At 47.1% G+C, this 22,734-nt stretch overlaps 1 protein-coding gene across 2 annotated transcripts in view; it reads right to left on the bottom strand.

The window, feature by feature from the left end:
• Positions 1-732: 732 nt before the first annotated feature.
• The window catches only part of LOC120895091 (nephrin-like), an 82,581-nt gene continuing 60,579 nt past the window's right edge, over positions 733-22,734 (bottom strand). For both annotated transcript variants that reach the window (XM_040298119.1, XM_040298120.1), the window contains exons 6-19: positions 22,466-22,710; positions 18,494-18,566; positions 12,977-13,128; positions 12,079-12,229; positions 11,699-11,829; positions 11,091-11,244; positions 8,993-9,084; positions 8,488-8,878; positions 8,235-8,347; positions 5,866-5,967; positions 5,504-5,588; positions 4,240-4,358; positions 3,552-3,824; positions 733-3,419 (exon numbers count right to left, since the gene is read on the bottom strand). In XM_040298119.1, coding sequence (XP_040154053.1) covers positions 2,961-3,419; positions 3,552-3,824; positions 4,240-4,358; positions 5,504-5,588; positions 5,866-5,967; positions 8,235-8,347; positions 8,488-8,878; positions 8,993-9,084; positions 11,091-11,244; positions 11,699-11,829; positions 12,079-12,229; positions 12,977-13,128; positions 18,494-18,566; positions 22,466-22,710 — 2,540 coding nt within the window. In that variant the 3' untranslated portion in view covers positions 733-2,960. The remainder of the gene's footprint in view (positions 3,420-3,551; positions 3,825-4,239; positions 4,359-5,503; positions 5,589-5,865; positions 5,968-8,234; positions 8,348-8,487; positions 8,879-8,992; positions 9,085-11,090; positions 11,245-11,698; positions 11,830-12,078; positions 12,230-12,976; positions 13,129-18,493; positions 18,567-22,465; positions 22,711-22,734) is intronic.

Genomic DNA, 22,734 nt, shown 5'->3' with positions numbered 1-22,734 from the left:
GTTAGACATTCCATCGTGAGCGGGATGGCATTATACAGCAGGCCACAGCACGAAGACACCGACATACACCGGTGACGATATGTTTACAGTTCGAGGTTTCGGGGTGGCATCCTGGGTGAAAAGTTCGGTCGGAAACGCACACTTTACTGGAAAGCGTTTGAGAAGTCGAGAGTCGAAAGCGAAAGATAAGTTCAGCTCAGTTCCCATGTTGCGAGGGCATTGCGATAAAAAGCGGCACCGTCATTGGAAAAAATGATTTTTCGTGACCCCTCACGACACACGGACGGCTTTGCTTTGGCCGGTGGAGAAGTGTGGCATAGAGGGTATAGAAGTAAATAACTGTGCCGGCAGTGAAACTTATGATACTTACGAAAATTAACGATCACCTTTCGCGGGAAGGAATGACAGCATATCGCGGTGGGGGGGGGGGTACTGCGTTTACTTCGCAATACCATCGCAACCGAGCAAAAGCAAAGGTAACTCAGCAAAGGTGGATCCTTCCACAAAGTTCTATTGACGGTTTCTGCGTTGTCGACGGGAAAGTTTACGCGCCAGTTTCGCGTTGTCATCGTTTGCACTGTGAGGGAAGTTAAGTGGAACTAATCATAGTTACTTGCAGGTTATGGTTTACTTACGAACCAAAGGCCGGTGGGTGGCGAGGGGTGGGAAATGGAGCTTCAATTCAAGCCCCATGTACGGTAAAAAGTTTAATAAAAGTATGATAAACCTTGCTTATTTGTACATCATTTTATTTTCCGTTCTGGTTTTTTTACATAAAAAAATGAAACTCTCCATAACGAACGCTCCCTTTCCCTGCACAATAGTTTTACTTTGTTTATTTTGCCACTCTTGTTTCCCGCCGCACTACCTCACTTTCGTCCATATATCGTGTACGCCCTCATATATATATGATCGATTGATTAGTGTTTAACGGAAAAAATACAAATTAAAAGCAGCTCCTAGCGCGATCCCTATGGTTGTCGTTTGATGACTTCTTCTTTTTTGGTGGACGATCATACCCACCCGGTGCTGTGGGGTTTGTCTCATTTGAAGCCCTCTCTCTCTCTCTCTCTCTCTCTCTCTCTCTCTTTACTCACCATGCACCTCAACATTGAATACATCGAATACATTGAATGAAGAAATCGTTCTTGGTTGGCATTGTCATGGTTGGTGGCATTTTGCACCTGCATTTGTTACAAGATTTCGATTTGATTTTAAAACCCCCATGCTTCGATGGCAGAAAAAGGGCGAAATACTCGCTCACCCATCCTCCTTCGCTCCTTCGTTTACATTCACTCACTCATGTTCTGCTAGCTGGTTAGGGGACTTCCCTATCACTTTGTTTTGTTTGTTTTTTCTCTTTTTAATTTGAAAATAATTTTCATAACCTACATCGTTAGCTAGGTAATTGTTTCCCCCCGGTTTTTCAGGCCCGTGGTTCAGGCCGGCTCTGAGTACTGACTACGCTACGGGTATGCTTCCAGCGCCGGTTCCGGTTGGATACACACGCCACACGATTCAATTGATTCTTTAGACTATCTTTTGCATAGGATATGTACAAAGTGAGGGGGTACTATATACAGTGTGCCGCTGCACACTTACACTCTATCGGTATAACTCGTGGGCGCTATCTGTTTATTGTCCCTTGCTGTCCGTCTCCGCGTTTCTTTTGTCGTTCGCATTGTTACCTAAGCTTAGCTTACCATTATGTTACACACGGGCGGAGAGGGCAGCCCGCACAATCCTTCGTCCTTTACCCACGCATACAATTACGCTACACTACTATGTCTACTACTCTGCACCGTAAATAAACTCTGAACGGGAGGGTGTGTGTGTGTGTGTGTTTCTGTAAATTTAACTAAATAATACTTTTGATTCTCCAAAACAACGTTTGAACGTTCGTTTCAGGCCGACGAGGGGCTAGTGAACGTTTCAATCCACAGATAACAGACAAACAGTGAAACAGTGGTTCAACAGCTTTCCCAATTACGCGTTGTAATAGGTTGTAGGTTCCAATTAACGGAGCACGTCGCACTGGCACCGAAACGATGAGGAACATATGATGATATGAGGAACAAGGCAATGGTGAGGCAACAACAGGCTACATAATCGAATCGAATTGCGGTGTCAATGTAATGTACATAAATCGAAGAGCGTTAGTTTCACACCTCAGTTACCACTGTCCGGCATTGCAGCCGGGTGAGCGGTCCATTGTAGAGTAAATACACACTTCCGATGAGCTAACAGAGGATGGGGAAGGAATAAGGGGTTTTAGGGGAGCCGTTTGACATGGCCACCATGAGACGAGTGTAGCGCAGTAAATGTATCAATTGAGTGATGATAATACTACTGATCGTGCACGTTTCTCTCCCGCTGTTCATCAGTATTGATCAGCTCAGTTAATCATTACATTATCAGTTCACTCGCACGTGCTTCGCGAACTTTTCACAACTCAAAGGAGCAGTGTGTTGAAATAAATGAACATAAAGTATTGGTATTGGAGAGTATTGGAACTAAAAATTGAGCGTTTGTGTTTCTCGTCCGGCTGGATTTAAATGTCCATTACGCCAATTCCTGGTATACCCTGTGTTTGCCAGCGGATTTCCTTAATTTCTATTTCTCTCTCGTGACTCCCTCTCTCTCTCCCTATCTGTTGCTTTCCTCTTCTATTCGTGAAAATGGCACATCTTAGTTGTAGCAATTCGCTTCCAGTTTGCAGTTTCATCCTTTTGCATGCAAAATTGGAAGCGCTTTTTAGCAAAAACTTAACCACAAACGAAGGACGTAGGCCGCGTTTGTGCCCAGAAAGCATTGCCCTATTCGTTAGCACCCGGGCAGCACCGGCTCGACCGCGATCGATGTCATGTCGGCTACCTGTTCCGTCCCTTTTCACAGCTACCCTAGCTAAACACACGCGCGTGCCCACACCGTCCCCCACGGCTTACCTTTTACACACACTATCAACACTTGTCGACGCCGAGACCGAGGCCGGGCCCGACCGTACTGTCCAGCGCGGTGTAGTTGGTCGTCAGCAGTGGCATCTTGGCGGTGTAGATCTGCGACGTCGCGTACCCACCGTTCGACGAGGACGAACAGGAGGTCGTCTGCGAGGTGCTGAGCATGCTGTCGTAGCTGTTCGGCGTAAAGTCGCGCAGCGGCAGTCTTGTGTAGATGTTGGGCGAGGTGCGCGTGGGCAGCGTGGTGACCGCACCCGGGCCACCGGACGTGAGCAGCAGGCTGGCGCCGGCCGGTGCGCTCGTCGTCGTGGTGGTGGTGCCCTGGGGGCCCGCCGTCGTCGAGAGCAGCAGGGAGCCGAGCTGGTGCTGCTGCTGCTGGCCAGGGCTCGGCTTACCGTAGCTCCGTATCGGCGAGCTGTATATCGCGTAGCCCGGGTTGGTTGTGAGCGATAGCTCACCGAACTGAAATCATGAGCGGCACGCGTTGTTTGTGTGAAAATACTTGTCTCAAAGTAAAGGCAAACTCGTCTCCTTCCGCTCAGCCGGAGCAAGAAATGCCAGCTGCCATTCGTAACTAAAGGTACGCTTCCTTACCTTCTTGAAGCCATTCCCGCTCGGCGACATCAGATGGTGGTGGGTGGGTGAGTACGCACCGGACGATGCGGTGGCCGTGTGTCCGGCAAACTTGAGCCCGTCCGCATTCAGCGCCAACCGTTCGAACTGCTTCTCGTCGTCGTCCTCGCTGTTCTCGTGCGGTATCACGTCCGGGTTCTTGTCGTCGATGCTCGAGTGGCTGCCGATGTTGCGGCTGAGCGGTTCCGCGCTGCCCTTGTCCTGCTCGGTGCTGGCCGTCTGGTGGTGCTTCTTCTGCGCCGGAAGGAAGGGGAAGGTAAACAAAGCGGTAGGTTAGTGCACAGGGAACGCGTTACGGCAGCTGCTGGTCTACTGATGTGCGCCATAAATCTCTAGCCCTTTAAGCTCAGCTGCCTTTAAGTGTGATCTGTGTACGGGGCAAGCTGGCAAGCAAAATTCTTCAGCATGTGTCTTTGCAGAAGTTTTGCCCAGCACGAAGGCATCAAGCACCTTAAGTGTGTCGCATATCCTTGTTTTCCGTTGGACTTTGTTCTCTCGAGAGACATTCCGTGGTGTGAGGTTTTTTTTTGCTCGCTTATCACACACAGCATGTATTACATGCATGTCGGTGTGTGTGTGTGGGCGTATGTTTGTGGAGAAGGACTGAAAATTCAAGACGCTTCCAGAACACAGAACCATCCTTACTTACCTTCGTTTTGAACTTTACGAAAACGATGATGCACAGTGCGACCAGGCAGAGTGTCACGGCGGCCCCGACGAGAGCCCCCAGCAGGGGCGTAAGCTGCACGAGCACGGCCTTCGATGGAGCTGCGGGGAGAGTGGGAGGAAAAGGAAAACGAAAAAAGAGCACATGAAAACGACGTAAAACTAGAGCATAATTTATGAAACAAAACCGAAGCAGACGGAGACGGTCCCAACAGCACCACCGGTAGCTGGGAGCGACCATAATGGGCGCGAGCAGCACCATTGGGATCCCGTGGGGCGGCTGCTGTACGCTTCTCGGCACTCGGCCATTCTGCCCCATGCCATTGGCTTCTTACAGGCAGCATGCACAAACACACACACGTACACAGCTGCTCGTTATTGAAAATGGGCCACCGGCACAACTTATGGCGCTCACTTATGTTCGTTTTGATCTGCGCTCCGCTGGAAGCACTAGCAGCAGCAGCAGCACCTTTAAGCCAAATAACCATCCGCGCTTGGGGGGGATGATGGCACTCGGCAGTGGCAGCGGTGGTAAAAGTGGTTGTGGTAGAAAATGGTTGGAAAATTTGTTTGCCTCTTAGCTGATAGCTTGTTTCGATGATGCTGCGACTGGTAAGTTAGTGGCGTGGCGTGAGTCTCATGGGGCGCTGCTGACTTTTTGCTACCAGCCGATCGATTGTATTGAAGCATGGAACGGGAAAAGGGCTCTTTCTCTCCCTTCAAATACCAGCACACAAGCGTACAAAGTATTAGTGCAGGTTGAAATGGCTTTAACAAATAAATATGACAGTTCACACACTTAGTGCTATCATAATTATGGCTTTCAAAGTGAGGACTTTCACTGTTGGAAGGTAAATGAAGAAACGGAAAGAAACATTCATAAAAAAATTGTATTATTGGCAATTTTAGGAGAAATAAATGCCTTCAAAACTATTGACATTACTCGGCAATGCATTAATAAATTGAGTAATGGCATTATAAAAGAAGCATTGCTTTGCCGATTGCATGCTTGCAGGCGTTTTGTCACTCGTGTTATGCGCGAATGCCCTGTAAGCTTTCAAGCGTTTACGAGTTCAATCGTTTATTGGCAGGATTTTCAGCATTCACGGCATAAAACGAAACTAATGGACATTTGACATTGTTTCATGTCACCAGAATTGATCAAACGTTTGTTATTAACTCTTTTTGTTGTCAACAAACGAAACAACCCACAACTCGCCCCCCCCCCCCCCCTAGAATGTACTTACCCGTTCTTAACAAAGGAGCCGGTAGCGTTTGTGCCTTCACTCGGTAGCTTGTCGGTGCCGTACCTTGCAGGTTGTAGGGCGTAATCTAAGAAAAAGAAGAGAAAAAAAACACACACACACACACAAATGAGACACAATGTACATAAACGTGCAACATGAGCGATAAAGCCCAACAGCAAACAATTTTAATAAAAATGTACCACCGGGAAGGAAATAATTGACAGTGCAAAGCGGAACGAACACACTGTCCCCGGTCGGTTTGGGGTTCGCTTCACTTGACATCACTCTGCTGCTGTGTGGTAAATTACTGAGGGAAAAAAGAGACACGAGCACAGAAGTTTGAAATGTGTCAACTGCCTTACCTTGATGATGAACTTCGTGTCACTTGGCAGCTTCTTCAGCAGCATCTCGGGGCTCTGGTAGCTGACGCTTTGCAGCAACTTTCGCTTCGACTCCTCGAACACCTGTGCGGAAAAGAGCGGAAACAACACGTTAACCATCGCTTACAGGTTGCCTGTCTACCCTGCAATGTCGGTGGAAATTATCTTTACTGCCCTTTCGACCCCGTTACCCGATGTCCATAACGATACGGCACTTGCACTTGGGCGAGAAAAATGCAAACCAAACGACACCCATCGTGGGTGCAACGGCAATGGTAAGCAACAATGTTGACTGAATATGCATCCCAGCGTGATGCAGATTTTTGCCTTCCCTTTTGGGAGATTCTGTGCTGTCAAAGGGATTGCTGCGCATGGACTACTAGAAGCATTTTTTTATGGTTGCTATCGTTCCAGCCACTGCCCGTGCTGCTTCAGGGCGTTGTTCAATGTACCCTTTGGAAATGCTAAACATTGTACGGCAAGGAAACATCCTTGCTGACCGAATGCGCATCTCGTGGCAGCTTATGCATTGTTTTTTTTTTATTACAGTGGAATTGTTATTTCCGTTTTATGTTCGCGGTGCTTTTCCGCTAGCCAGTGCTGTGACTGTCTTACCCCGTCTGCTCGAATCGTGTTTTCCTTGCGAGTGGGTTTCCCTCGCAGTGGCCGGGTAACAGACAGATCTGACGGACCGGCTTCACTAACCATCCGTAGCCGAAAAATTTAATTTTCTCTGCTCTTCAAAGCAAAACAGAGCGCTGGCACAAAAAAAAAAAGCTTGCGTAGTGAAAACCTTAAAGGACCATTTCTCCCCATTACCCCATCGCCGCCGCCCATACACCGTGTGTCGACGGTTCGTTCGCGCGAGCAAGGTAACGATGCAACTTTTTAATAAGCGCAAGCTCTCGGGCGCTGCTGCTCCTGCCGGTGGGTGGTGAAGCTTTTTCGCGCGTGTACCTTTTGCTTTTTTCTTTCTTTGTTGCATAGCGGCTTTGCCCTTCCGGTTGCAGCACGGCAGTGGAATGGAAAGGATTACATTCTCAGCTCTCGGGACAGCACTCCGCCGGTGAATGAGCAGTCGGGATAATGGTTTGGCGTGATGATTATGCATCTTTTGCGCGGCAAAAGGCGTCCGCCAAGCTAGTTGTTTTTTTTTTAGTAGGAGGCGGGCTGCGATCTGTTTGCTCGGTTAGTTGGCAGTGGACGCGTTTCTGTGTTGCGCACTGTATGAGTTTTTATTTCCGTGCCGTTGTCCGCGAAGGATGAAGGATGATGTTACTGCGTTGAAGCAACATTTAGCATGGTTTGCTAGTTTAGCTGTATGGAGAAGATGGTTTTTTTTCATTCTCCAAATGGTATTTGTAATTGGACTAACTATTTATTCTGCTCGCCCAAGTGCCAGCTCTGCTGAGCGGGCATAGATAGAACGCAAAGGATGATGCATCGTTAAGGGTGGACTGTTGCACTGCAAAGGTTCTCCAAAAGTCCATTCAGTCCGTTATTTTCTGCTGACTTTACTGGACACACATTTTTGGCAGGCAGATGGATGGCAGTGCATGGTCATAAAGCAATTACCGGAGGTCCATTTTTGTAAGGTGCTGAACTACGCTCATAGGCGAACGAATGATTTACGTATGGTATAATTTACGCTGTTGAGTGTAATAGAGTTAACCGTTTGATACGACAGATTAAGCTTTCTTTAGCTAGTTAGTGTTGAAAATGCTAAAACAGTTAATATTTTTAAAGCCTTGCTTAGCTTAGCTTGCTTACACAGTAACGGTGCTCAATTATTCATCAACTTTCGCTGAAATTTGTTTGCTACTCATCAAGCTTTAAACATCAAACGCACGTCAATGCTCTTCAAAGAGACAACAAGAGGCATCGCTCAAACAACTGCCTGTCATAAATCACTTTCCTGCTCTTGTTTTCTTCACAAATGATACATTAATATGAAAAAAACGGGACAAACAGAAAGGGGCAGAGATCTAGGTCAAATGATCTGTCACGTTCTGACAGGTTGATGTTTGCGAAACGTGGCGCGCTGTGTGATTTCAGATAAAGCACATCCATCATGCATGACACGAACCGTGCAAAACTGACAACGACTTTTCACACTTCCTGTTGTGACACCATCACAACCAGGGGGCCGACCAGGGGGAGGGATAGTGGAGCAGCTTTAGGTAACTAACAACCCACAAGCGCTGTTACTAGTGTGGCTTAAATTCGGGGAAATTGGTTTCACGGTGGGCCAGTGTAGCTGCTTATTTAATTTTTCGATCAATAATTCACAACTTTCTGGCTTAGCGATGCAGCATTGTCGCTGGGACAATGCTTCTTTGCCCCATACTTACATCGATGTGAAACTGTTGCGGTATTCCACCGTCCTTGCCAGCAACGCAGGATATGTGCACGGTGTACGCGGTCACATTCGACACGGTACAGCTCTTGATGGGATCGGGTACATCTGCCAAACAAAAAAAAGAAGAAGGTCGTGTAGATAAACGACACGCGTTAGAATCGTCCACAGGCGGTGACGGTGACGGTAACTCAATAGAAAATCAGATTTTCCCACACACTGCTCACGGGCTACTACAAAATACTCACCAGCGACCAGTATGTGATAGGCACAGTGTCCACTCTGGCCGTAGGAATTGGTGGCCGTGCAGCTGATCGTACCGAAGCTGTTGAACGTGTCCACCCGGTACATGTACAGCTGGCCGTCGACCAGCGGCACCTCCTCCTTGTGCGAGCCCGAGTGCAGCAGGTGATGATGATGTTGCTGCTGCTGCTGCAGCTGCTGTTGCCGCACGGAGTGCTCTAACCGTTCCAGCTTCTTCCGTACCATCTCCTCCAGGCTGGGGCCCATGTGATTGGTCTCGAGGTCAATCTCGGCCAGCGCCAGGTTGGCCGCTTCCGACTCGACGTTCGTGTACGGTGGCAGCTCGAGCATACTTTCGAGCGAGTTGTTAAACTGCCACCGGAACAACAGATTTGGCTAGAGTGTGGGGGGGGGAGGAGGGGAGTGGATACGATAGAGAGCGTGAAATAATTGCGTTTTGCGAACACCGTAACGCCACCACGCTGTGTGGGGACGTTCAAGATGCATTACCATCGGGTTGGCGTCGATGTCGCAGGTTATGTTGACCGTTTGCTTTACCGCGGCACGGATAATTTGCGCCTCCGATTTGCACACCGGCGGATCTGCAAGTGGATCGGAATGGGAGTGTGGAGAGTTGTTGAGTTTTGTTGTCAGTTGCGGAAAGGCGGCAATGTGAAAACGGAACGTGATGGTAGTTAGTTTGAGCTTAACTTTTCACCGCTTGCTCGTTCCGATATTTACGATAAAGAGTGTCATGTTGAACCTAACCTCATTACATGCCGGATCGCACTACTGCTTTGTTAGCAATTTGACGAATGGTTTCGTACTGCGTATTGCAGGAATTTGGGCGTTTTATTTAAACAATGTGTCATCGTTTAATTAGGGGCAAGTGTCACTAATTAGAAAGCAATTGACGCCATTCAGCGCGTTAGCTCCGGTTGCATTATTTAAATTATTTCAGTTGCTATGGATGAAATGGATGCACTTCAGTAAACCTTCCTGGCTTGAAAACTCATCACGATTCCACGAAAACCAATGTGATGAGGGAGTTTATCACTATGTGTCAGTGAGATATTGGAAATGCAAATTACTATCGGATCGGGCTCTCGGAATGACCACACATGTGACAAGCGCTGGTAACACTGCAATAATAAGGTGAACCGGCAATAATCCCTAATTCCAACGACAGACACAAGATCCGGTGTGTTGAATTTCGTCGAATTTCGTAGGCCGTTTCAACGTTGGGCTATTAAATTTGCTCACCTAACTTGTTGGATATTTTGGATAAGCTTATCCGGAAACCTGAAATGAGATGAGCTGATGATACCGGGCCATTGTAACACCAAATGCACGTTGCAATGTTAGGATTCATCAGGATAATTGCAGCTTCGCTTTCAACGGTGCAACGAGATGTGTATAAAATAAAACCTCAACCATTGGTTGGTGGGGTTTTGTCTAGTTTGCACCATTGTCAGCGTGGTAACAATAGCTGCCATTTCGGGAGAATGGTGCCTTTTGTTTGGTCATTTCAATGCGCTAGCTTGCACAAACTATCTGCGGTTAAAACATAATGGTTGGTTGCTGTGCCAGTGCTGTGCTGGTGTGAGGGTATTAATGTTGAGAACAAACAATGAACTGGATGGGGAATTTATATGTATTAAATTGTTTGAATTGAAGGCATATAGGTATATCGATTACGGAAGCTGGATTTTAGCCACACCAAACGATAGAGCCCACACATTTGGCTGATTAATTACAAATCCAAAATGTATATCGGATTATCCACATTTAAAGTTTTTTCTTCTATGTTGCAACTCATATGCAACAACTTTCTGCCATGTCCCAGATTTGGAAAGCTCCCTCCTCATATTCGATACATTTCATAGCTTATAAAGATGTTGCACATTTTTCACGCACAACTCAACCTCAATAAATTACGTTACACATTGCAACCGAAGGGTAGGAGATTTATACACTCGACGGGCAAATTATTTACGAGCCGAACAGGACACCCCATTCGCTTCCAGTTTCAGCACGAAATCTGTTCCGGCTAAAGAATGGGGTTGTTCGGCCGAAAAAAAAACACGATCGAGCATTAATTTCCGCTGTTCATTAATACATTGAAGCGAGGGATGGCAAAAAAACAACAACCAATGCCACTCGCAATAAAATGTGTTCCTCACTGACAATGAATCAATGATGGTATCGGGTGTGGGAGCGAAATTTCACCATTTCTTTCATTGATGACCAAAAAAAATCACATCCATTCTTTGTTTGCAGATGCATCCGTGCACAAGAAGAGGCTCGTGCAAATAAGAGGCCCGGACATGAAAAACGAGCTTGATGAGTTTGGGCTACGGATGCCCGTAATCTACCACTGATGGCGCAATTTCGATCAGCTTGGAGAGAAAAAAGCGCATTGTTCCGGACGAGGAAGAGATCAACAAACGGGCGAAACAAATTAAGCTCTCGTCGGTGGTATGTACAGTATGTACCACGGCACACAAACAAGAACATTAAAAGTGCAACAAATTCATCCCGCAGGATTGAGGGTACGTGATGCAGAGCATGTAGCGTGATTGGATTGTAGTGGAAAGTTATTAATTACATTTGATATCCAAATAGAGCTGATTACTGTTGACGGTGCCTTCGCTGTTTGACGCCCGGCACATGTACTCGCCGTGCGTGGATTTGGTGATGCTCTGCAGTACGAGCGTCTGATTGGACACGATAATGCCGCGTGCCGACTGGAGCAGCTTGTTCTGTAAGTAAACCGATAAGCAAATAATGAAGGATGAGGATATTACTTTTCGGCCGTAAGGGATAAGCTTCGTTTGAACGTGTCTTTTTTCTGGCGGTGGCGCAAATTGATCTTTGTCCTTTCATTGGGCGCTGATTATGTTGTGCAGATGATTTATCGGTTTTTACACCGATTGTTTTTTTGAGTTTAACAATTATTTTGTAAGTGACTTTTAGCGCTGTACTAAAGTGTTGAGCGCCATCTATGTGTAAATATTGGAAGCTACATTATTAAAATTTCTAAATTATTTTAAAACCCGCGAACATGTATCTTTAAACAGTTATTCATCATAAATCATCGAAATTATAGGCTCTACAAACAACACTATTCCATTTTTCAAAAGACAAAGACCATTCTACCACGCAAGCTTTCGCCACGCGTATCAATAACGTGCAGGCGTGCGCTGTTGTACTTACGTTGTGAAACCATTCAATTTTCTTCACCGGTGGGTTCGCCTTGATGTCGCACTCGAGGTACACGTCCGAGCCTTCCATCAGGTTTTGCGAGTTGAGGGGCGCCCCGAGCGCCAGCGATATCACTGGCACGTCTGCGGGGCGGAAAAAGGTGGCCCGCGAAATGGCGCAAAAGAAATGACGCTGCTTTAGTAAGTGTCCATGCTAAAGGTAGGGTATGATGATCATTTTGTACCGGGCTGCGTGCTAGCATCACAAGAGCGACGCGGCAAAACCATGCCCGGCAGGTAATTGATGCAGGAGAGTTTGACTAATTTACACCCACTGGGCCAAGGGAGCGAAGCTCAAGGACGCACGCACGCTCGACGGTTTGGACTACTTACGTTTGACGTTCAGCACGTGGGTATCCTTGAGCAGTACGGTCGGTCCGTCTCCCTCGCTGTAGCTAATTGAGCATGTAATTGATTTTTCATTATCCTCCGGACCGGGCACGAACACCAGCTCCGATACGGTGACATTTCCGTCGTTAGACGTCTGCAGACGTGGTGTGTGAGAGCGAGAGAGCGAGAGAAACAGGGAGAAGAGAATATACAGGATACTGGAGGTTAATGGAGTGGACTTTACGGCAAGATATCACGATAATTTGTAAGTCGACGCGTTGCAACCTTCAAAGTGAGATTATCTCACGCGACAACCGAACCAAAAGTTTCCGCCCCGACAAATGACAAACTTTTCCGTAAGTACGAGTGTTTATGTGTGGGTGTGTGTGTATGTGTGTAGTGTACCTGTATAAAATCGATGCTTTACGTACTGTAGTAGAACACCAACAAAATTGGGGACGGTTGAATAGGGAGAGGCAAATCTTGCTAGAATAATTAATTTGAGATTTCTTGGAAAAGTTAAGCAAAAGGGTATAAAGGCTGTTGCTTGAGATAGCAAAAAGCCGACATGAAAAGCTTGTTGTTGTGTGTGTATGTGTGGGTGTGTATTTAGACCTTTTTTTGTAACACTTTTGCTTCCTACAAGAGCTTCAGCGAGCTGCACATCAAGCCGACATCATTTCAAAAAAGCTCAGCCAAGCGGGCAAAAAACGCCGAAAACCTTCCCCCCACCTCCTCTCAAACAAGTCTCCCGAAAGCAGACGAACAGGAAAGCTCTTCCTCCCACCGATGTAGGTCACCGCGCCGGTTGGGTCCTCGCCTCCCACGAGCACCGACACAAAAGAATGTCGGGACGGCCGGCCGGTGAGAGAAGCCGCCATAGAACCGCCATAGTACGTACCGTTTGCGATGAGCCACGGATGACGGATGATCCCTTCGTCCAGACAACGCTCGGTGCCGGCCGGCTGCCGGCCGTGGTGCAGGATACTTGCGTCTTCACGCCCGCCGTTAGCGTTTCCCGCAAGCCCTGCATCCGCACGTACAGTGGTGGTACTGCAAAAGAATTAGAAAAGGGGAGAGAAAAAAAAAACAAGCACACACAGGATTAGAAAGACGGCAGGCACCAGACGAGAGCGCCTTTCTCGGAGGCATTTTTGCGGAAGTGGGTAAAGGGTGGTACGGTGGGATGGGTGGGGGGCGTAGGGAAATGAATGTTGTTTTGTAACTAATTGGATCGAAACTGACAGTGATTGAAGCGATGTTTTTCGGATGCGTAGTTTCTTGCTTCCTCTTCATTCGTTTCACTCCGTTTATCTTCTTTCGGCTGAATGCTGGTGCTGGATGTTTTCCAAGCGCCGTACGCCGCCGAGGGAGGGGGTGTTGCAAGAGTTGGTAACGAGTTTGGGGGAGCAAAAACCCTGGAAAGCTGACATCAATCGTTCTTGCAGCTTCCAGTTCGTTCGATCGATTTTCAAGCGCGTGCGAGGTTGATTTGACGTTGGTCGTTGGATCGATAATTTGTGATAGCAACAGGGAGGTGAGAGGTGGATGTGATGGGTTGGAAGCAAACGGGGTGGGCCGCAAGTGGAATCAAATTTTTCAATCTCCCTCCACAATGAGGGTCACGGTTCGGTACGGGGTCGCTGTTGTTTTGTTTTGATGTTTCTTAAGAAGGCGATGAAAAATGATACTTCCTCCAGTTAATTATGCTACGCTGATAGGTAAAAAGCGGCATTTTATACATGTTAATAAATTTGCCTTTCGGTGGGGCAGCTTTAATGAAGGCAATTGCCGGGACTGATTGCTTTTCAAATTGGAATCAAACAAATGTCTGCAAATGTGTTCAGCTTAAAACGCTTTTAATCTGTTCGTTCGCTACCTTTCGGGCGCAACACTTTGAGACGTGAGACGTTAATTCCATTAAGCAGATAATGGGCAATAACAATTACGATAGCGTTTACGCGCACTCAAACTGAACCGATCGTTTAGCTGCAGCACGTAAACAAAATTTGCCCCTTAAACTGTGAGGCAGCTCGAGGTGACATTTTCAAGCACTAAAATCAACGTTCGATTGCAACTGCAACAATTAACCAAATTGCCCACACTGCTTGGGTGAGAGATAAGGGCTATCGGGTGCGCTCTCTCTCTCTCTCAATCTCTCAATGCTTTGCGCGCGTTAAGTGCTGATAAGCGGCTTCTTAAAAGGTTTAGCCTTTTGAATAGATACATGAATTTTAATTACACCCAACAACCAGCGCACACTGGTGGTGTGTGACATCTTTTTGGAAGACTAATAAATATTTCATTAGCACTAACAGCACTTACCCACCACGATTAGGCATCGACACATAGTGGGGAATGAGTTTGTCAGGAAACGGAAATTAACCCAAACATCCGATACGCGTGTGTGTTCTGCGGCAACAGCGCAAACCGTACGCAAATCTACGCCGTGCGTTTTTGCCGCTTCAACGCACCAAATTGCTTCCCAATTTTGGCAGGAAATCTCGCAAACGTAAGCAAATCAGTGAGGCTTGTGGAAGGGATCATCAGGCCAATGGTGAGGGTGTTTGAAAACCTAAATAGATCGGAACCACAACTACAGCAACGGGCGGCAGCACACACCGCATCCTAAGATGCAGAGGTGATGAGTGAAACGAACGGTTGTGTCACACCATGTTCGTTGTTTTAGAGTGTGTTTGTGTTTGTGTGTCTGTGTGTGTGCAGAGAGTTTGGCTTACGAATGTTTATATTATTCCGCAAACGGGTGTATCTTGCCAGCTAACCCCTTGCGGCTACACGATATCTACCCTCCCAGTAGTGCCCAGTAGTAGAGTGGAGCACGAGTCTTCTGTCGTCAAAGGCTCACCATTAGCTATTAAAGCGAACGGGTGAGTTATGACATCCGAATCATCATTTCCTGCTGCTGCTGCTGCTGCTCTACTGTTTACCCGAGCTCCTCTCGGCACACGGGGGTTCATGTTCGGCCATGATCGAAAACTCGGCAAAAGGGCACGCTTTTTGCGGGTCACACTCTTCAAACAACGGAGAAGTTGTTAGTAAAAGACGCGGCTGTATCATAAATTCTTCTATCGTCACCAAACCGTGCCACCATAAAACCGCATCCAAGCCGAGAGAGACACAGAGAGAGAGAGAGAAACTACACGATTCAATTATGATGCGCCGTGCTATCGCGATGCTGTTGCATGTTTCCTAGCCCCCAGCGTGCTCGGGGTGGGATGCAACGGGGGGGGGGAAACAGTTTTATCACCCAACCAGGCAGCATCGCCATCGTCTTCTCCCTCATCTAGCCCATCTACTAATCTTCAGCTTTATGGGGTGCAGCACGGCAACGGTCATAAAAACCGCATTCACAAACCTCGAGCCGCGGGTGCATTTTATCGAAATCGTCGCCTGACAGCTCCGAAAGGAGTGGGGCGGGTGTTTTAAAGCCAGAGCGCTGCGACCAGCGGCAAACGTGTTCGGGATCGACGAAATGACATCATTATCCGGGCGAACCGATGGCAACGAAACGTCACGCCGCTTGGGCCGAAAGAGAGGTTTTGGGCGGGCAGGATAGAACGGATTCTAGTTCCGCATTTTAGCCTCCCCGGCTGACGAAATACCGTTGATTTGGGTTCACTTTGGTTGGTTTAAAAATATTTGGTGCTTCGGACTGTTTGCTTTGCTGCTGTGCACGCGATCGGAAACATCCGACTGGTTTGATGAAACGGTTTTGAAGTTATTTGTCAAAGCGTGTTGCCGCCGTGCCGTGGAGTTGAGTATTGAGCAGAAGGAGATTGTGAGCACTTTTCGTTAGCTAGCGAGAACTTTCAGCACGTGTTGCAAAGTCATTTAATGATACAAAGAGCAATAACTATTGCCGTTCAACGCTATTTTTACAACATATCAAGATGTGTTTGCATGTGAAGCGAATTAAGTTTCACAAAGGCAGCGCACAAACCCATGTGTAAGCATGTTGCTGTACACCAATCTAACGCAGTCACAACTGGAACACCCACTTAACCTTTCCGAACCGGGCAGTGGATCAAAAAGCTCTTTTTCAATTTCCTCGGATGACCGGATGACCACTTGACGATGCTTAGCAGCTCATAAAAACACACACACACACACACTGCGAACATTGTGTGCGTCCGTTTGTGCAGCTTTATAGCACCGTTTGTTTGGCCCTTTCGAAACGGGAACGAACGACTGCACTTGAAACAAAATAGGGAAAATCACATTTTCTGCTTTTCCATTCCAACACGGCTTGCACACAGATACGGACAATCAAAGGAACGCATAGACGGCACGGCACAGGATGGCAATGTCGGCGTCCTCAAATGTTTTTGCTACCACTCTTCTGCCTGTGTGGCACTCTTCTGACCGGTTCGCAACGCAGCACCGCGTGCACGAGGTTCCTTTCCTTTTGGTGTGAAGGATGGCGAGGTGCGAGCTGCATGCCTTCGGTGATTCTAATGCCGCTCGAGCAAACTCGTGGCATGTGCATGTGCAAACGCCGTCCAGGTTGGTTCCAACGCTTCAAGGATGCTTACCGCTCAATGGAGGATCCTTTTGAAGGGTGAGTGAACGTGTGTGTGTGTACTTTTTTCGGTGAACCGTTGTTTTTTTCCACCTTTCTACCGCTTATGGTATCGCAATATCTAACTGCACGTTCTAATCCATCCGGTGGTGCCGTTTCGTGTGCCGTGATATGTTAGCAATTTTGAGCCGAGAATCAGTTGCATCGAGGGCAAATTTCGCTTCGTTTTTTTTGCTGGTTGGTTGGTTCGGTGCTTTGCACCCACAGCCGCAGTCGTTGGCGAAGGCAGGCAGCGCAGCATCTCTCGGGCTTGCTGCGAGCAGTGATAGTGAGGTCACAAAACTATCGCTTTTCGATCGCGTAAAAGCAACAAAACAAGGATCAGCTACGACCCGTGTGTGTGTCACGTTTCGCAGAATTTGTCGTTGGTTGTGTTTTCTTCGCGCGGATAACAGTATCCATCTCAGTACGGTACGGCAATGCGTTGCTGATCTGTCCAGAGATTGATGAAGCAAGTTGGAGGTGAAAAAATAGCATAACAATGGATTGGAACGTTGCCGGAAATCTATTTAATGGCGCATAGGAGTCTGGCTGTGTGTAGGTGACCATACTTGACTTGACTTGGAACAAATTGGAAGCAGCTACCGAGCACACGGAAGGAAGTGAGATGTCTCACGTTCCCTGACAACGATGGTAATTTTCGATGTATGAGACCGACTTCTGCCGTGGTGTCTGCCCTTGCTGGAGGATAATTGGTGCGTGGATCAAGAGAGCTTTCTTTGCCCGCTGCTTCGTTAGTAGTGTAAAGACATGGGAAGAAAGCGGGAGCTAGTGGTGGTTTAACCTACGTTAAGATTGAGTTGATTTTTATGCGCAATGTATTTTATGCGATGGATTATATTATACACTCTGAACCACCAAAAACCGCCAACACAAACCACAAACGTGCGGCATTCAATCAATTTCATGGGATTTGCAAAATAACGAAACAAATGAAGCCATATTATCTGTGTGTGTGTGCATGTTTCGAATGGAGACATATGGAATGAATCTCACTGCGCTGTGAAACATGATTTAATTGAATTGCTTATTAAATTTACAATACACATACAAATCATTGTACAAATTGTTGTCCGATTGAATTTTACAACAGCCTGCAACCATACCAAACACATTAATATCCGCCGCATTCTACCATTGCTGCACAATCATGCACATCCAATCGGAAAAGTGTGGTCGATCCGTTGTTAATCGATCCAATTGCTTGCAATTGGAAAACTGTGCCCTCACCGCTAGTCCACCTGTAGCGCGCTCGCTAGACACACAAATGGATTGGATTGGAAATGGTTTCAATTTTTAATTAACACATTCTAAGCACCGCTTGCGAAACCAACTTTGCGAAGAGCGGTTCCGGGCAGTTGCGTTTTGTTTTGCGCGATAGGATCGTGCCGCTATTAAAACTTGCTCTACCGGGAAAAATGACTACATTGGACTGTGTTGTTGTACTGGCAGTATTGTTGTTGCTGGTAGTGATTATGACAAGGGAAAGTTTTCCCAACCGGCATTGAGCTAGCTCGCTACTAAAAGAGTCCAGTCGATGGATCCATTTTTCGGTGGTTGGAAAATGTATTTTAATATTTCTTGAACAGGTTCACGATGTTCGCTCGCGCACGATATTCGAGCCTTGGGAAATGGATTTGGCTTGCTTGGTAAACGATCTAATGCGAGCGCTAATGATTGGAAAAGTTTACCGCAACAAACCGAAACCGAAACCGGGAGGGAGCGAGTGTGTGACGATGGGTGCAAATGGATGATGGGAAAGATTGAGCGAACCCACTGGCAGAGCGCTACTCATTTCTCAGATATATATATACTTACGCTTCATGTCCAGCTTGACGGCGCTGGAAAGCGGTGGCACGACGTGACCGTTGCTCGCTTGGCACGTGTAAACCTGCAAATGGAAGGGAAGAGAAACAAGGGTACGATAAACATTTGTTCATAATTAAAACTTTACCTTTCCGAAACGCCCGAATAGCCCGCTCCCTTGGCTGACGCATCGCAGCCAAGCGGGATTGGCGGGTGGTTCACGGTGGCGGTAGGTGGGAGTAGCGGTATGGTGCCCATCGCGGGTTGTTGTATTTATTGCACAAAACAACCGCCAGCACAAGTCTGATGATTGTCGATGGTTTGCCACTTTTCAACCGGGACTGGTGGACATGCGATTCCGATAAGTAAAGCCCGCACAGTTGGCGGGGAATAAGAAGGTTTAGCACGGAACTGATCCACTGTTGGTTTTTTTTTTGGTTGAAACACCACTCGAAACAGGACGTGATTGATTAGTGTTCGTGTGAAAGTTCAATCCGGCAACGGCATTGGTAGTAGAGTTGAAAGTTTTGCCACTGGCTGCCAATGATTGGGGCAATTATTTTGCTCGATCGTTAAGTGGAAGGATAATAAATGCAAGCAGTGTTTAACAAATGTATCTTTTTTCAATTGAAATCAGCAAGCAAAGAACATGATTTTGATAGTTTTCTTCGTTACTCAAAATTCATTCAAAAATGGTTAAAAAACAGGAACGTTATGTAGGCTATGTATATAATTACAAAATGTTTAAAAAATCCTATCAGAAAAAAATGAACACAAATTTCTCCAATTGTAAGGTATAATTGAAAAAAAAAGGAAATTAACCCAATATTTGTACACTGCTTGAAAGCCTAAACCCCTCAAAACCCTTGAATAAATAACGTATCCTGAATGTAATCACCTTTTGCATTGCATTCTTCCTCCTCCCCATGGAAACACCATGGACAATTTATGAACAAAACGGTGATTAATGTTCAATTGTTTGTTTCTCATTCCGCCCACCACCAAAACCCTCGGACTCCTCGAATTTACTGCACTCGGATTTTCCTTCCGGTCAGCAAGCTCAGCCACCGTCGGTACCTGATGCACCGATAGCGCGCGCACACACACACGGGGGCTGCGCTTTATATTGAACGATTCAATCGCAAGGATTAAGCCAAATCTTTCAATTCCATCGCTCTTCCTTCCCGAAACAATGGAGCAAACACACACACCCACACTCATGTGTGGTGGAATGATTTATCGTTCCTTCCGGTGGTGTGGTTCCGTACATCCGAAAATCCAACCCCCGCCCGATTACGGGGCCGTTTTGTTCGATTCGTTGCTTCGTAGCCGGTTGAAATGGGGATTTATTTTTTTTTGTCGGACCCGTTTCTTACTCTTGTATTGTTTTCTTTTGTGCGTATGTGTGTGTTGGTGTTTGTGTGTGCTCCCGATGCATGATAATGACAACACAATGGAGTTCGTGAGGGGTTTAGTGTCAGTGCATCGTTACCGAGTTATCCGATCGGATTTTGTTCCACCCCATCATCCACCCCCATTATCCATCAACCCCCCCAAACGTGGTTTCCGGTGAAACCGTTGGTTTTTGTGTGCTGACGATGACTTTCGACTAACGCTGGCCACTAGCCATGTGCGGGCATTTATCGATTCACGGGCACGGGGGGTCATAACAATCGAAAAAAGCTTACCAACATCAACATCATTATGCTCGTCATCATCATCATCATCAACATCATCGTTATTATTATTAGTGTTACGAAAATCATAAATCGGTTTCCTGCTACCACGTTCTACCTCTCCTGGCCGCATCCGGACTAGCTTCATGCGAGTAGGAAAAATACATATTCACACGAACACTCTCTAGCAGGTTCAACTAGGCAGGAAGTATAAGCGTAAAATAAACACTATTCAAACTCCGGTCTCGACCACTTCCGGTGCGTGTGGTATGAACAGGCCACAGCCAAAGCAACGCAAGGTCAAGCGAGGGAAACACTTTCGCGCTGGAACACGGTTTTTTTTGGGGGAAAATACATACCGCCGTAAGGAAAGCTTGAGGCGCACTCTTGAGCCATCCCACGCCCATGCAAAGGATACTCGGCGCGAAAGGAGCGCAGAAATGTGGTTCCTCGTAGCGGACAGAGCGAGTTAAGTGGGGGAAGGTTTGCATTTCTCCCTCCCTTCCCCCTCAAAACCGACAGAGGTTAATCAATCAACCGTACTTAACCGAAAAAGCGAAAACCAAGGAAGGATAGTTTACGTCACTCGGGTTAAGTTTAGGACTTTTTCTTCCTTCTGGATTTTATCTAACCTTCCTTCGGGGCTTACACAAAGGTCAATCTTTGGTAAGCAAACGATGATTGAAAACCAAAGAAATAGAGGAAGAGAGTGAGAGATCTGAATAGAGAGAGAGACAGAGAGAGAGAGAGAGAGCGAGCAATCGGAACGATACTCCCTTCTCAGCAGAGTGTGAAAACGGTTCTGTAGCTTGCGTTGTTTTGGCTGACCTCAAAAAGTGAACTGCCACCAGCTTTGTGGTCGTTCCACAAAACCACAAATGGCTTAACGTCTTTCAGACACAGTATTACACCGCAAGACGGCAAGACGGCTGGCTCAGCCAAGGGTTGGGCTTGGCTAGCGAACGGAAACCCGATAGGTTTTCCGATTCCGAAGCCTTGCGGAAGGTTGGAATGGGTAGCCATTTGTCCCAGGGATAATTATCGGTACCGGACCGGCATACCCGCGAGACACACGAACTTTCTCGCAATGTTGCGTTGGAGGCGGTAAGGTGACCATAGTACCATTACCTAGGGACTGTTATTAGTGGTGACAAAGTCGTTGTTCGTTGTGCTGTGTTATTTAAAATCTCCAAGAAAACTGCCCCTCACACCCAAACGCTACGACCGAACACGTATCGGGCTGTTACGAGTAATCCAATTGTAAAGGTCATTGGGCAAAGCCATGGGTCATCGATGTCGCCGCTGTGCTCTGTGGGTAGTTTGTGCTTAAGGTGAGGAAATAAGGTTGTCAATGGCGTACGCTGGGCCATCGTTGTCACGACGGGCTTAGTAGCGAAGAAAAGCGTCTTTAAGGTGGCTCAATTGAAGTAGGTTCAAAGGAGGATTAGCCGAAGGACACCATTGAACAGGGTAGGACAGATTCCTGATATTTGCGATGCATAATGATGTAGTTTTGTGCTGGCTATTTTTAGGTCATGTAAGATGCAATGTGTTTGGACTGAAAATACTTTGCTTAGAATCAGTGTCATTGGATTTTTTTATCTTTCTATTTGTAAGACACCTTTTCTAAGATTAGTGACTCATTCGGGGAAGGAATATGTAAGTCATCCAGCGTATTTCTGGGCACACAAAATCGTAAATCATGAATGTTGTCTATTTGTTTCTATTTTTGTGATGTCCTTGCCTTAAGTAAGTATTTTTATCACTTTTCATGGAGATAGTAGGGTTCCCAAAAAAGCTGTCACCGTCATCGTCATTGAATGGCATCAAAAACCAAGCCAGAGAAAAAGCACAGCCCAACGAACAGAGAACATTTCGCAAATTGATACAATTCACTTAGTGACATCCACACTCCCTCCTCCCCCCGGGGATGATGATAGTGCTCCGTAGCAGTGCTACTAAACACGATCAATCATCTCCTTGGACACGCCAAAGGACGAACGCTGGCGCACTTGTCAAACGTTGGCAGGCGGTAACTTTAAGTCACCGACCTAACAAGATTTCATCGCCCCGCAGTAGGGGAGGCAGGGAATGGAGTGTGGGAAAAACGAAACCCCCATACTGGCGGACGGACAAAAAAAAAAGCTTCCCGCATCCCTGTGTGCACACAGGATATGACACAGGATCGTATTAGCATAATGCGGGAATAAACCCGCCTGCCCTAAAGAAAGTCTCGGGCGGGGAAGAAGCAAAAAAGCACACAAACACATACCCATCCGGCCCATCACACAACGTTGACACAACTTACCGAGTGTAGATCGTGGCGTGACAGCTTCTCCAGATAGAGGACGTTCTTAACCGTACCGTCCGGCAGCACGAGGTACGAATCGTCCAGCAGGGCATGCTCCCGCCACCAGGTTACCTTCGGGGCCGGCTGGCCACCGCTCGAGATGCAGGTCATATTAATGTCCGCATTCTCCCGGTACGGTCCGACGACGTTGTTCAGCACGGCCGCCCCCTGCTCGTCCAGGATGGTAATCTTCGCCGGCGGTACTGTTGGGATGGTGTAGGGGGTAT

The sequence above is a fragment of the Anopheles arabiensis genome, chromosome 2 (assembly GCF_016920715.1).
Source record: "Anopheles arabiensis isolate DONGOLA chromosome 2, AaraD3, whole genome shotgun sequence".
NCBI lineage: Eukaryota > Metazoa > Arthropoda > Insecta > Diptera > Culicidae > Anopheles > Anopheles arabiensis.
Note: the sequence above shows the minus strand (reverse complement) of the source record. Positions and strands in the feature narration are given on the sequence as shown.